At 34.4% G+C, this 15,724-nt stretch overlaps 1 protein-coding gene across 1 annotated transcript in view; it reads left to right on the top strand.

Annotated features, from left to right (window-relative positions):
- Positions 1-2,499: 2,499 nt before the first annotated feature.
- LOC128662825 (cathepsin E-A) overlaps positions 2,500-15,724 on the top strand; it is a 192,172-nt gene continuing 178,947 nt past the window's right edge. The window contains exon 1 of the mRNA XM_053716806.1: positions 2,500-2,711. Coding sequence (XP_053572781.1) covers positions 2,647-2,711 — 65 coding nt within the window. The 5' untranslated portion in view covers positions 2,500-2,646. The remainder of the gene's footprint in view (positions 2,712-15,724) is intronic.

Here is a 15,724-nt window from a genome sequence, read left to right as displayed (position 1 = left end):
TGCAAGACATTCCTAAGCAGTGACATCACAACTATTCCAGACGGCTCAGCTTACAAGCAGACCTCATATCAGCTGTTCTACCATTCTGTCTCAGCCTGTCTCACTGATTCACATGCTCTGCTGCTACAGAACATTTCCCTGCTAGTCTCTATATGCAGGTAGTGTGGTCTCAGAGGTTTCCTAAACATTTTGGCTGTACTTAGAATTATATTACCAGCATAAAATCTTCATTGCTATTTTTCCAGTGTGGAAAATTTATACTTTATTAATTTGCAAGTATAAACATAGTGAGAGATTCTACACCTATTCACATATTAATCCAAGTTTGTGAATTCGATATAAACTCACTTTGTGCCCTAAAATTAACATTTATCCATATGTTAATTTACAGCCACAGTTGTGATCCATACAAAGGATTGAATTGATACAGTGAATTAATTCATTACAACTATAATCAGTTAAAACACTACATTTCCACGCATAAGTATAAGTCAGATTTGGGAAGAGAAACAACTTCTTTTGAAAAACTTTGTGTTACGGGGGTAGTACCAAAACACTTAATCTCAACCCTCTATAAAATAATCCTTATATCTACTGAGGAAACGCTCCCCAATTACACAATCCACTGGAATAGGGATTTAGAGATAAATGCTGATCACAAAGCATGGAGGAAAGCCTTTAAATACATTAAGAGAACATTGGTATCTGCACATACTCAAGAATCTCACATTAAATTAATGTATCACTGGTACCTCACCCCATCAAGACTACACAAACTTTTCCCCTCCTCGAACGCTACTTGCTGGAGGGGCTGCGGCAAAGAGGGCTCCCTTCTTCATATCTGGTGGCACTGTCCAAGGTTGAAAACATATTGGACAGAGGTTCTGAACATGATGGCCGAGATTCTCGACATCACAATCCCTCACTCTCCAGAGATATTGTTGTTTCTTTCTCTTCCTAAAATCATGGGAGAAGCACACATGGCACTATTTCTAATTATGATCACTAGCGCCAAAAAGCTTATACCTAGTAAGTGGAAAACCCAAAATATTACAACAGCCTCAGAGTGGCGCAAACAGGTAAACAACATTTTACTTTTAGAGAGATACCATTACTTAAGGACACATAGACTAGACATTCATGAGACACTGCTAGTCATCTGGAATGGCACCTTGTGAGACATTAGTTATCAGTTTCTATGAGTCAGAGAACAGAACTGGACGTATCAACACCCCCTTTTTTTTTCTTTCCCCTCTTCCTTTTCTTCCTGCCTTCTACTTCTCCTCTCTTTATTATCTTCCTCACAAATTATAGTGTTTTATCATTCCAATGTAAGAACGCATGTGTTTATGCAATAATATGAATATGCATCGATTTATAATTTCTTTACAGAAAAATTAAAAAATTCCTTCATATAGTTAGTTACCACGGGATCAAGATGCTCCTGTGGTTCGAAACTTTTTGTATGATGTTTCTAATACCTCAGTAACAAACCCTTATTACTATTACTAGACACCAATGTATTTAATAGTACTATCTTATGTATGTATTTGTTACTTCGTTGTTACTGTTTTTCATTGCTTTTATACATCAATAAAGCTTTTTTGGGAAAAAAAAAACCAAGCTACCCATTGCCCTGAAAAGGGCATTTGGAAGGGCAATGCCCTTAAAAGGGTATTTAGCTCTTTTACTTCGCAAACCCTGATCAAAAAAAAAACCCACCCAAAAAAACTTAAAAAAAAACTAACACTAACCCTCTACGATCCACTTACAGTTTTTGAAGTCCTGCTTGAACGATCTTCATCCAAGTGGAGAAGTCTTCATCCTGGCGGCCTCTTCAATCTTCATCCCGGCGGGGAAGTCCTCATCCAAGCGGCGAGAAGTCTTCGTCCAGGCGACTTCTTCAATCTTCATCCAGGCGGCATGTTCTATCTTGATCCCGGCGGCATGGAGCGGGTCCATCCTGAAGACATCTGGCGCAGAGCATCCTCTTAATACGGTTGACGCCGTACACTGAATCTTCAATGCAAGGTACGCGATCCAAGATAGCGACCCTTGCATTCCTATTGGCTGAAAATTTTGAATCCGCCAATGGGAATTAGAGCTGCTAAAATCCTATTGGCTGTTTAAATCAGCCAATAGGATTTTAGCAGCTCTAATTCCTATTAGCTAATTCAAAAGTTTCAGCCAATAGGAATGCAATGGATGCCATCTTGGACCGCATTAAAAGACGAACGCACAAACTTGTAATCTAGCTGAAAATGATTTGTTGAAATTATTTTTAAACATTTATTCTCTATGAATAACTATTTCAGTTGTGTTGAATTGCTGATATACTATGCACATAAAATACATTTTCAGTCCCTTTAAGATTTAAACTTCATAAGACATCATGTACGTTTGAACTTTCTTTTAACTTACTGTCATTTTTATCACAACAATGTTTATTTGTAGTTTTTGACACTGCATGCTTCTTAAGCCACCTTTTATTAATAGTTGAAAAATATAGTTCATTTGAACTCTATATCAAGCAAATTACTGCCAAGCCAATGACCTTGTTGATTGATTGACCTGAGAATAGGCACAAAGTGACATTAGAAATTCTACAAAAAGCCAAAAAGCAAAGCAAAAAAACATTCAGATACAATGAAATCCATGAAGGTTCTGCTGTTATTTGTGGTCTTCGTTGACCTTACTACACAGCTCGAGAGGTAAGAAGCCAGCTACATCTCTTAAAAATGACATAAATGAAACTTTATTTGTCTGATTTAGAATAGTACTAACTATAATGGAGACCATACAGTATATGAAAAGATACAAGTTTTGTAACATTTTATTATAAATTGACCAGCTTAATGATATGTATCTCAATAAAGTCTTGTTCTCGCTGGATTTTACAATATATTTTATCACATGTGACATTTCAGGGACTACTCCCCTTAATCCTTTATTTGTGGATATCCCCGCTTTGTACCCTGGTAGTTGTAATTTATTATGACACTTGGACATTTTTCCACACAATAAAAAACATTGAAAGAGCATAGTATAACATTATTATATTATATATAGGACAAGCATACATCTTCTCTAATAGCACAAGTACTATTTTCTGTCTTTTTAGATGATTTAACTCTAATATGAAGGTCTGTTACATGGTCTGTATACAAAGACAGCCATAGTTTAAATCTGATTACAAATCTCATTAAAAGGCTCATTTTCATTTTTTTTCACTGGCCAGTTTATGATTGGCTGTCCATACAAATTCAGAAAAGAAGTACATGTATTGAATAGTTCTGGAGTTATTTAATATAAGATATACATTTCTGTTTTCATGCCATCTGAAGTTACCAGAAAGCACTTTGTAAGGCTTTCAGTCAAAATAAGGGGATTTGCTTAAGAGTTGCAAGGGATAAAGAATATTTGTTTAATTAAGACATTTAAATACAGGTACACATTCCTAAATCCAGAATTCCAAAATCCAAAATTATTTCAAAAACAAGACTTTTTCATTAATATTTTTTTTTTTAATAAAATATGATTTTTTTTTTAATTTTTCACACCAGTAAGTCAAAATCATTTCTGCCTGCATCTCTGTTTTGTATTTTGCTTTCTAAAATGCAAAAAGTCTATATTTATTTAACATAACTATTACCTTTCTGATTACAGTATTGTACTATTTTCCTGAGGGTACTATGTATACAAAATTATTCTCAATCAAATAAAACTCCCTTTATGTTGCATGTATAAGCTTTTGCCTAAATTGTTCCTTTTTACAGATGAAAATATTACGAAAATCAAACCTTTTCTGGTCCCAAGAAGTTTGTACATGTATTTACAATATTTATCTTAGATTAGATTATTAGATTATAATCCGTTGTTTGATGAGTTATTAAATATAGCAGAAAAATAACAATGCTATACATTTGTTATTTTGTAATGAATAAAAAGAATATTACATTTAAACAGAGATGTATCATGGAAACATTTGTTAATATAAAATTATTGTAATTATTATGGATTAATATCAGCTGCTGACTGATTAGTTTATGCCATTTCGTAATAAATTAAAATGATGAAAATTCGATTAGCTAAAAAAAGTTTACATTCACCATTAAATGCATCAAAGCAGGAAATACAGTTTTTTGTCACTTAAAATGGATTTGAACCCCTAAAATTTAAACAAAACAATTGTGATGTACTTTTATTATGTATTTTGTCCACTTTTCCTGTAATTCAGCTCTAAAAAAATGTGTTTACCCACAACCTCAGAGAGGCTAGAGTGCATTATTTGGCATTCAGAACCCTGACCTACATACACAATAGTTGTTTGTTATATACCGATGCACACATTTATGTATGTCTAAAGTAAAGGAAATTAGTTAAATAATGAACATAGGGCTAGATTACAAGTGGTGCATTATTTAACACTCACGTTCGCGCGTAAACGTCACTAAAAGGAATCTTTTTGCGCCCGAGTGTTAAAGGGTTGAGGACTTCGGATATCACAACATTGATAACTTATTCTCCCCATAGACTTTAATGGAGTGTTGAAAAAAAGAAAAAAACAACACTTAGTACTCAAGCACTAACCCGAAATGAGTTAATATTTCACATTCCAATGTTCTTCACATACAGGAATATGTTATTTTTTTTTTTTAAATACATATTTCTATATATGTCTGTAAATACTTATACCTGTGTGTATATATATATATATATATATATATATATATATATATATATATATATATTACTATAGATATATAGCTATAGATATATATTTTACATTATAATTATCACACACACGTGTATATATATATATATATATATATATATTTAACAATAAATATTAAAAACATTTCTAAGTGATTTGGGTTTCACAATATAGGACTAAAACAGTGTCGGGCTAGCAAACATGAAAACTTAGTTACCTTAAGGGGCTCATTATTGAAATATTAATAATAATGATTAAAATGATTATATATACTGTAATATATTTATATATATATATATTCTATTAATTATTTTGAATTTTTTACATCTATAATAATTTTTAATAAATATAATTTTTTTAATAATTTATTTTTAATGTCAATAACTCGGTTTTCATGTGTGCAAACCCGACATCACGTTAAACATATATTGCGAAGCGCATTATGCATATTTTACATTCCTATTTTCTAAACATAGAAATAAAAAGTAGTTTTTTTATTAAACATATATTTCTATATACTATATATGTGATAATGTTGATGCAAAACAAATGGCTAGATTATGAGTCTTGCGTTATGAATAAAAAAGCAGAGTTAAGGCTCATAACGCTGCTTTTTTACTACTGCTGCTATTACGAGTCTTAAAGGTACAGCTGTCCCGCACACTTTTTTGGCCTTACCGCAAATCAACTTACGCAATTTGCGTATAGTCTTTTTTCAATGGGACTTCCATAGCGCCGGTATTACAAGCTTTTTGTTTTAGGCCAAAAAGTGAGCGGTACAGCCTATCCTGCAAGATTTTGTAAGTCAGTAGTTATGAGTTTTACACTACAAAGCCGTAGCATAAAACTCATAACTTAAGTGTTACAAAGTACACTAACACTCATAAACTACCTATTAACCCCTAAACCGAAACCCTCCCGCATCGCAAACACTAAAATAAAATTATTAACCCCTAATCTGCCGGTCCGGACATCACCACCACATTCCCGCCTCGCAAACACTAGTTAAATAATATTAATCCTTAATCTGCCACCCCTAACATCGCCGCCACCTACCTACAATTATTAACCCATAATCTGCCGCCCCAACGTCGCCACCACTATACTAAAGTTATTAACCCCTAAACCTAAGTCTAACCCTAACCCTAACACCCCCTAACTTAAATATAATTAAAATAAATCTAAATAAAACCTACAATTAATAACTAAATAATTCCTATTTAAAACTAAATACTTACCTGTAAAATAAACCCTAAGCTAGCTACAATATAACTAATAGTTACATTGTATCTATCTTAGGGTTTATTTTTATTTCACAGGCAAATTTGTATTTATTTTAACAAGGTAGAATAGTTACTAAATAGTTATTAACTATTTACTAACTACCTAGTTAAAATAAATACAAAATTACCTGTAAAATAAAACCTTACCTAAGTTACACTAACACCTAACACTACACTACAATTAAATAAATTACCTAAATTAAATACAATTAACTAAATTAAATACAATTACCTAAATTACAAAAAAACCCCCACTAAATTACACAAAATAAAAAACAAATTACAAGATATTATTACACCTAATCTAATAGCCCTATCAAAATAAAAAAGCCCCCCCAAAATAAAAAAAAACCCTAGCCTAAACTAAACTACCAATAGCCCTTAAAAGGGCCTTTTGCGGGGCATTGCCCCAAAGAAATCGGCTCTTTTACCTGTAAAAAAAATACAAACAACCCCCCAACAGTAAAATCCACCACCCACACAACCAACCCCCCAAATAAAACCCTAACTAAAAAACCTAAGTTGCCTATTGCCCTTAAAAGGGCATTTGAATGGGCATTGCCCTTAAAAGGGCATTTAGCTCTATTGCAGCCCAAAGACCTAACCTAAAAATAAAACCCACCCAATAAACCCTTAAAAAAACCTAACACTAACCTCTGAAGATCCACTTACAGTTTTGAAGAGCCGACATCCATCCTTAACGATCCAAGCGGTATGAAGTCCTCAACGAAGCCGGGAGAAGTCTTCATCGAAGCCGGGAGAAGTCTTCATCGAAGCCGGGAGAAGTGGTCCTCCAGACGGGCAGAAGTCTTCATCCAGACGGCATCTTCTATCTTCATCCATCCGGCGCGGAGCGGGTCCATCTTCAAGACATCCGGCGCGGAGCATCCTCTTCGAACTAAGTCTTCTTCCCGAATGAAGGTTCCTTTAAATGACGTCATCCAAGATGGCGTCCCTTAGATTCCGATTGGCTGATAGAATTCTATCAGCCAATCGGAATTAAGATTGAAAAAATCCTATTGGCTGATGCAATTAGCCAATAGGATTGAACTTCAATCCTATTGGCTGATCCAATCAGATTGAGCTTGCATTCTATTGGCTGTTCCAATTGGCTTTGATTAATGCCCCACAAAAGGCCCTTTTAAGGGCTATTGGTAGTTTAGGCTAGGGTTTTGTTTTTATTTTGGGGGGCTTTTTTATTTTGATAGGGCTATTAGATTAGGTTAATATAATTGTTTTTAGGGATTAAACTCAATTATAGCCCCACAAATAATTCTTGCTATCAAAAATCTAGAAATTTCTAGATTAAATCTATTGCTATGGAAATTTAACAAATAATGCGGGGGTTCTCACTGTCCTATGGTTCAGAGTATATACACAAAGAAAAAGGAAAGGTGGACAACAAAATTGAGCACTCAAAGAAGGCAGTATCTATTATTATTGACATGCCCATGCATGTACAAGCAGAGAGGACTGGGTAATTATAAAATATAACTTTTATTAAGGATACATAAAACAATCATGATATAGAATGATAGAAATTAAGCAAGTGAAGTGTATTAAAACTTAGATTAAGATTGTATTTGAGCTGGCAACCAAACTGAGTAAGGAAGAATTAGGTATAAACGATCATTAGATCGACTATTAAGTTAACTAAAATGGCTACAAACAAAAATCTGCAACAAAAAGCAGAACCAGGGAACGCACCAATACAGATTAATAATGATTGTAAATGACAGTCCCACAGTGATATCCTAAATAAGGGTGTGAATCCAAGGAGTGCAACAGTGAACAATTATATCAATTGATGTATGCTAAGCCAGTAACCAAGAGAAGCCCCAATTTGAGTAAATAACCATATTATCATATTGGTAAATCTCTCATATGAAGGGAAGAAATTAGGTTATAGAGGGTGCTGCTCAAGGGCTAGCGTTAACAATAGGTAAATTAGAGATACTGAGATTAGCAGCTAGATAATAAGTAGCCAAAAATCAACTGCAAAGAAGATTTGTTAGTACCTTCACTTCTGAACATAAGATGATAAGCGAAATATTGAATAAACACACCTATATTCTCAAGTCAGATCAAGACTTAACTAAATTTGTGGGGGACAGAATACTTACCAGTTGGAGGAGAGCACCCACAATTGGTAATAAATTGGTAAGAAATAATTTTGTGAGGAAAAAGACTAACCCTCATGTATGTGGCACATATGCCTGCGGGTCGTGTAGTTTTTGCAAATATGTGATTAACGTTAGAGAATTTAAAACTCTAACAGATTCTACAAAGAGAATGTTCGGATTTGCGAACTGCAGAACGAAAAATGTGGTATACTGTCTTGCCTGTTCATGTGGAAAAAAGTACATTGGAATCACAACACGTGAATTGCGGATTAGACTTGGAGAACATTTAAACAGCATTAAGAATTGCCAAGAGGATAAAAAGAACAAGAAGAATCTGACCCCAGTAGCAAGACACTACTTAAAATGTTATGGAATTAAACCAACATTAAACATATATGTTCTACAGGTCATTAGACCAGGAATAAGAGGTGGCAATGGGGAATCTATGCTCCTACATGCTGAGTGTAGATGGATCTTTTGGTTAAATACATTGACACCATGTGGCATTAATGAACAGGATGGATTCGGTGCTTTCCTGTAAAAACTATTGACACTACACAGATCGGTAGATCCTCTCTGATGACATAAATATTTTTTATTTTTTTTATTTTTTTATTGAGGTAAATTGAAAGGCATACATCAATCATAAAAGTACAATCTTGCATCGCATGTCACATACGGTAAGACTTAAATATTACAGGAGTGGTAAATAAACATAAGAGAAACGTAAAGAAAACAATTTACATACCATGCAGACATTGTATAAATCAGATGTCAATCATTTAGAAACCTTCTACAAGACACCATAGGCCACTCTTGGACCTTCATAAGAAATAGGAAACATTAAAGTGAAAGAAGGCAATTGTAAACAAAGGAGACCCCTATTGGGCCTCATTAGTAAACCTCAATTTTATAGGATTTTATAACATGCTTATATAATTAGTGAAACTTGCAATACCTAATATCCTTTAAGACTTGCAATGACTGATAACCTTTGCAAAAGACACAAAAGAAAAAAAAATGGGGGTATGAATTAGGTCTTAAGGTTGTGGTATAGGGAAGACAAACCGCGCAGTAAGCCCCCCTAAACTAGGGGGTTCTTTATGTGGAGGGGGAGGAGGTGGTTATACATGCGAATAAGACTTTCTATAATAAAATAATATGTAAGAGGCTCTCAATTAATGCATAGGAGGTAAAAAAGAGAACTATCTGACAATAAGGATCTGCTGGAAGGATTTAATACCTGGTAACCTTTCCCAAGTCACACTGTGGGTAACAAACAACCGCTTCAAGAGTTATAGGGGGCTATACCTATAAAGGCATATGCACGTCTACATACACAGACACACACACATATTTACGTATGTTTGGGTAGAGCTAAGCTGGGTTCATGGAGAAGTCTAATTGTGTATGTAGGTCTTCTAGATGCGCAATGGTACCTATGTTATACGTGCATTGTTTGATATGTGAGTTGGTGGATAACCTTGTTGTATGAATCAAGTAGACACTATGAAATAAGTATGCCACTGAATCTAATGAACATTAAATGCTGCCTCGGCTGCTGGCAGCACTGCTACATCAAATGATTAAGTTGTGGCTATTGTGGCGATGAAAATAGTTTCCCGGAGATAACTGAAGAAGCGGGTATGCTGAAGTCAGGAGGTATTATATATTCTAGTCGCGAAACTGCTAGGGGAGAAACAAACAACCAAAATATCCTAATTGCAGATTAGTATAGTCAAAAGTGGATATATATTAGCATGCTAGCTTATAAATAGCCTAGGACTCAGTAATGTCCTAGTGAGTTGCAATGTGAGAGATGTGTATTTCCTTCTTGTATCAGCAGTACCTGAGTTTGGGTATACAGTGACCTCCATCTTACTTTAGAGGGTGAGAAAGTAAGGCATACTGAGAGCAATGTAATATAGATTGGATCTACATATATACAGCAGAAATATAATAGGCATCACGGTATTTGAGAAATATATATATATATTCCTATATATATATTCCAGAACCTTATGACAACAGAAGCATATGGAATCAAAGACATCAATATTTTAATATCTTAACAATGAGATTTGTCTTTTTATATTAACCTATATTTAGGTACATTTATTATTCTACGACAAACATATTGATTGGTGTGTACAGCTTGTCATCTTTTTAATGACTGTTGAACTGGCCCTTTATATTTTTCTAAAGTTATAGATACACACTGGGATGCATTTAAGAATCCGCCTATAGGGGTTATGTATTAAGTCTATCCTTTTCTATTATATTCTTTGTGTATACATATTAGGATAATTTACAGTTTGCAAAAACAGCAACCATACACCTAAGAAACCTAATAAAATCCAATGTGAGAATATTGTGATATGGTAATAAACAATGGTATTATAGAATCATAGCAATATAGCATATTATTATGCTGATTGTCATATACCCACAATTCAGATTATTTTACTATGCCATCTCCAAGTAATATAGTATTGAATTAGGATTCTCCAAGACACGTCATTATGGAACTACCAATTCGGTTCAATATCCTGTGATAGGTTGTAAACTTGGGAGGTGTGCTCACCTCCCCTCCATTTTGATTGGCTGTTACTTGAATATAAGGCAGAGGGTAGTTGAGTTTCGGTTAGCCTTTGATAAAGCCACAGCTGGCGAAATGCGCATCAGATGTTTTCTCTTGAGCTGGCATCATCATACTAATTGCATTAGTTTTGATAAATGTAGATAGATGTTGTAATATACTATTTAACTCTTACAAATCACTACTGCGAAATTGCGCTTGTACTTACTAGCTATAATTTGTGGCGTGAACTCGTCTCGCCCTTCCTGTTATTGTTTGGCGCTTTTCTTTGCAGTTGATTTTTGGCTACTTACTATCTAGCTGCTAATCTCAGTATCTCTTATTTACCTATTGTTAACGCTAGCCCTTAAGCAGCACCCTCTATAACCTAATTAAACTTGCCTGTGAAATAAAAATAAACCCCAAGCTAGATACAATGTAACTATTAGTTATATTGTAGCTTACTTAGGGTTTATTTTACAGGTAAGTATTTAGTTTTAAATAGGAATTATTTAGTTATTAATTGTAGGTTTTATTTAGATTTATTTTAATTATATTTAAGTTAGGGGGTGTTAGGGTTAGACTTAGGGGTTAATAACTTTAGTATACTGGCGGCGATGTTGGGGGCAGCAGATTAGGGGTTAATAAGTGTAGGTAGGTTGCGGCAACATTGGGGACGGGAGATTAGGGGTTAATAAATATAATGAAGGTGTTGGCGATGTTGGGGGCAGCAGATTAGGGGCTAATAAGTATAATGTAGGTGTCGGCGATGTCGGGGCGGCAGATTAGGGGTTAATAATATTTAACTAGTGTTTGCGAGGTGGGAGTGCAGCAGTTTAGGGGTTAATATGATTATTATAGTGGCGGCGACGTTGGGGGTGGCAGATTAGGTGTTAATAAGTGGAGGTAGGTTGCGGCGACATTGGGGGAGGGAGATTAGGGGTTAATAAATATAATGTAGGTGTCGGCGATGTTAGGGGCAGCAGATTAGGGGTTAAAAAGTATAATGTAGGTTCAGCAATGTCGGGGCGGCAGATTAGGGGTTAATAAGTGTAAGATTAGGGATGTTTAGACTCGGGGTTCATGTTAGGGTGTTAGGTGTAAACATAAAATGTGTTTCCCCATAGGAATCAATGGGGCTGCGTTATTGAACTTTACGCTGCTTTTTTGCAGGTGTTAGACTTTTTCTCAGCCGGTTCTCCCCATTGATGTCTCTGACTTAAGCAGCGCTGGTATTGGAGTGCGGTATGGAGCTCAATTTTGCTCTACGCTCACTTCTTGTCTTTTAACGCCGGGTTTATAAAAACCTGTATTACCAGCGCTGTAGGTAAGTGAATGGTGAGAATAACGTGCAAGTTAGTACCGCACCCCTCATAACGCAAAACTCGTAATCTAGCCGATATTTATCTATACCTATATATCTATAAGAATATATATATATATATATATATATATATATATATATATATATATATATATATATATATATATATATATATATATATATATAGGTATATACAGATATATATATAGAAAATATGTATTTAAAATCCAAATAACATTTTCTTGTATCTGAAGGACATTAGAATGTTAAATATTTACAGTAAATACACAATAAACACATTAAATGTTATTATGGAATTATTATTTCTATATATAATGGTTAGTTCCTGGAAAGCAAAACAATGTTAATGTTTTTAACAAAATGAAAGTTTTAAATGCTTTAAACTGTATTGTACATGCAAATCTTTTGCATTGTGGTGCTTTATTGCACATAAACTATACGTACAGTTTCTACTGTGGGGCTTATATTTATAACAAAGTAATTCTAAACAGTTAGATTTAAATTTTATATTAAGAGCAAATACCCAACTGTTCAATTTAGAAGTAATGCAATTACTTTAAGATGATATCTTTTTTTTTTTTTTTTTTTTATACATGAAAGTCAATGGTATGGCATAAAAGAATATACAGAATTTGACAAAGCTTTGACAATCATTTTGCTCCGTTTTTACAATTTTTTAGAAATTTTTCTGTAGCATGAAATATAACTTTTGTAGATATGCCCAAAAAATTGGGCAAAACGAACACATAGAAAAAAAGAAAAAAGAAAAAACCTAACAGGGCCAGTTAAAGAAAAATAAAAATGATATTGACTTATTTCAGTATGTCATCACTACTAAAGTGACCGGTCCTTGCATACCCCTCGACTTCATGTCGATAAGTGAATAGTCAGAGAATAGACAGAGAAATATAAGATACTAAAATAGAGAGAGGTGGAAATGAGAGAAGAATGAAAGAAGAAAGAAAAAAAAGAGAAAAAAAAAAAAAACACCCAATTATAAGGGAATAGGTAACTCACATTATGCACCTATCTATTAAGTTACAATGGTTCCAGGTCTACTAACTAGCCCGCTGAGCAGGCACCATCCCACATCTGCAGCAGCGTCATATAGACGTCCAGTTTCTGAATCCTAACATAGTGATATTTTTCCAGAAGCAAGATGTCCTGCACACTTTGTTTCCAATCCGCCAGCGTGGGAATCTGAGCTGATTTCCACCTCCGGGGGACAAGGTTCTTAGCTCCTGTCAACATCAATTTTAAAAGTGTCTTTTTCAGACTGTCCTTTATTTTATTGGGGAAATGGAACAGCAATATCTCTGGGATTTTTGGAATATCCATCTCCAGAATCCCCTGAATCTCCCGCCAAACGGAGGTCCAGAAGGGCTCCAAGAGGGGGCAATCCCACCAGATATGTAAAATCGTTCCTGTCTCCCCACACCCTCTCCAGCACCTGTCTGACACTCTAGGGTAGATTGCTCGAAGCCTAGATGGCGTAAGATACCATCTACTCAGGAACTTGTAATGAGATTCTTGTATACGAGCTGAGACCGAGACTGTCCTGGCAGCCCAGAAAATACGCTGCCACTCCTCCTCGGACAAATCCGTTCCCAACTCTCTATGCCACCTTCTGGTATAATTTGGAAGGGGGCTGTCCTTGGGGTGAAGGAGAAGGGCGTAAATGATAGAGATCAAATGTCTAGATGGAGTTTTTTTCATGCATAAAGCCTCAAAGGGTGTAGGGTCCCTCAATAAATGTGTCTTATGTTTATGGGTGCTTATGAAATGCCCTATTTGTAAAAGATGATATCTTTTTTAATCATTTGACATTAAAAGGGAAATAAAACCAAAATGTTATTTCATTATTTAGACAGAGCATACAATTTTCAAAAAGTTTCCAATTTACTTCCATTATCAAATTTGCTTCATTTTTCTGTTATTCTTTGTTGAAGAGATATCTTAATAGGTAGCATGCACGTCTGGAACACTACATGACATAAATAATAGTGCTGCCATCTAGTGTTCTTGCTAATGTATAACATTCTTACAAAACTGTTGCCGTATAGTGCTGCAAACTTATGCACAATCCTGATTTTCAACAAAGGATATCCAAAAAAAAACAATACAGTGATATTGCTCACTTCTGCCGTATACTATATATAAAATATCTTTAATATTCCTGTAAATGGAATTACATCTATGATAAATCACTTTATGATGATGCAGCATGTCTGTAAAAAAGCTGACTAGAAAATACCATGTAAACATCTCTATAAAAAGGAAAGTATTACACCTCAAATGTACTTCAGCTCACCACAGTAAGTGCTCTGTGAGCATTAACCATTCATCTACTCTTTTTACTTTTATCTGCATGCAAAACAAACTCCAGCCAATCAGCATCATCAGTGCTGTGTTCAAACTTTACTGTGATCTTGTGGGATTTCACCATAATCTCACGAGATTACACAGTAAACTTCCTTAAATTAAAGGGACAGTCTAGTCAAAATTAAACTTTCATGATTTAGATAGGGCATGTGATTTTAAACAACTTTCCTGTTTACTTTTATCATCAAATTTGCTTTGTTCTCTTAGTATTCTTTGTTGAAAGCTAAACCAAGGTAACTCATATGCTAATTTATAAGACCTTGAAGGCCGCTTCTTATATCAGTACATTTTGATTTTTTTTCACAGCTAGACAGAGCTAGTTCATGTGTGCCATATAGATAACATTGTGCTCATTCCCGTGGAGTTACCTAGGAGTCAGCACTGATTGGCTAAAATTCAAATCTGTCAAAAGAACTGAAATAAGAGGTCAGTCTGCAGAAGGTTAGATAAAAGGTAATCACAGAGGTAAAAAGTATATTAATATAACCGTGTTGGTTATGCAAAACTGGAGAATGGGTAATGAAGGAATAATCTATCTTTTTAAACAATACAAATTCTGGAGTAGACTGTCCCTTTAAGGAGGGAAATAAAGTGTTTGTGCCTGCAAATGACAAATACATGCTACCTTGCGAGTCCCAGAGCAAACATCTTGATTGGATGCTTAAAGTCCCTTTACAATGCTATGTCACTACTAAGAAAAGTTTAAGGTAAAATATCTTCTTTTTTTTATGTAGAGATATTTATGTAATATTTTCTTGTCAGCTTATTACAAATATGATCATCACTTTCAAGCGATTCAGCATTGGGGTAACATGTCCATAAAATGGAAATACTGAATTTAATATTTGAAAATGGGAATGAACTATTCTTTTATTTATATGAAGTTTGCAGCGTTTAACCATTTTGCCAGTTTTTTGCCTTAAAGGGACACTAAACACACAATTTTTCTTTCATGATTCAGGTAGAGAAAACTTTTTAAATTTTAAACAACATTTCAATTTACTTCTATTATCTAATTTGCTTCATTCTTTTGATATCTTTATTAAAGGAATAGCAATGCACATAGGTGAGCCAATCACATGAGGCATTTATGTGCAGCCACCAATCAGCAGCTACTGAGCCTATCTAGATATGCTATTCAGCAAAGGATTTCAAGAGAATGAAGCAAATTAGATAATACATTTAAATTAGAAAGTTCTTTAAAACTGCATGCTCTTTATAAATCATGAAAGAAAAAATCTGGGTTTCATTTCCCTTTAAAGTGGAAACTTTTTAAATTTAAATTAAACTAATATAACA

This window comes from Bombina bombina, chromosome 6 (genome assembly GCF_027579735.1).
Source record: "Bombina bombina isolate aBomBom1 chromosome 6, aBomBom1.pri, whole genome shotgun sequence".
In the NCBI taxonomy this organism is placed as follows: Eukaryota; Metazoa; Chordata; class Amphibia; order Anura; family Bombinatoridae; genus Bombina; species Bombina bombina.
Note: the sequence above shows the minus strand (reverse complement) of the source record. Positions and strands in the feature narration are given on the sequence as shown.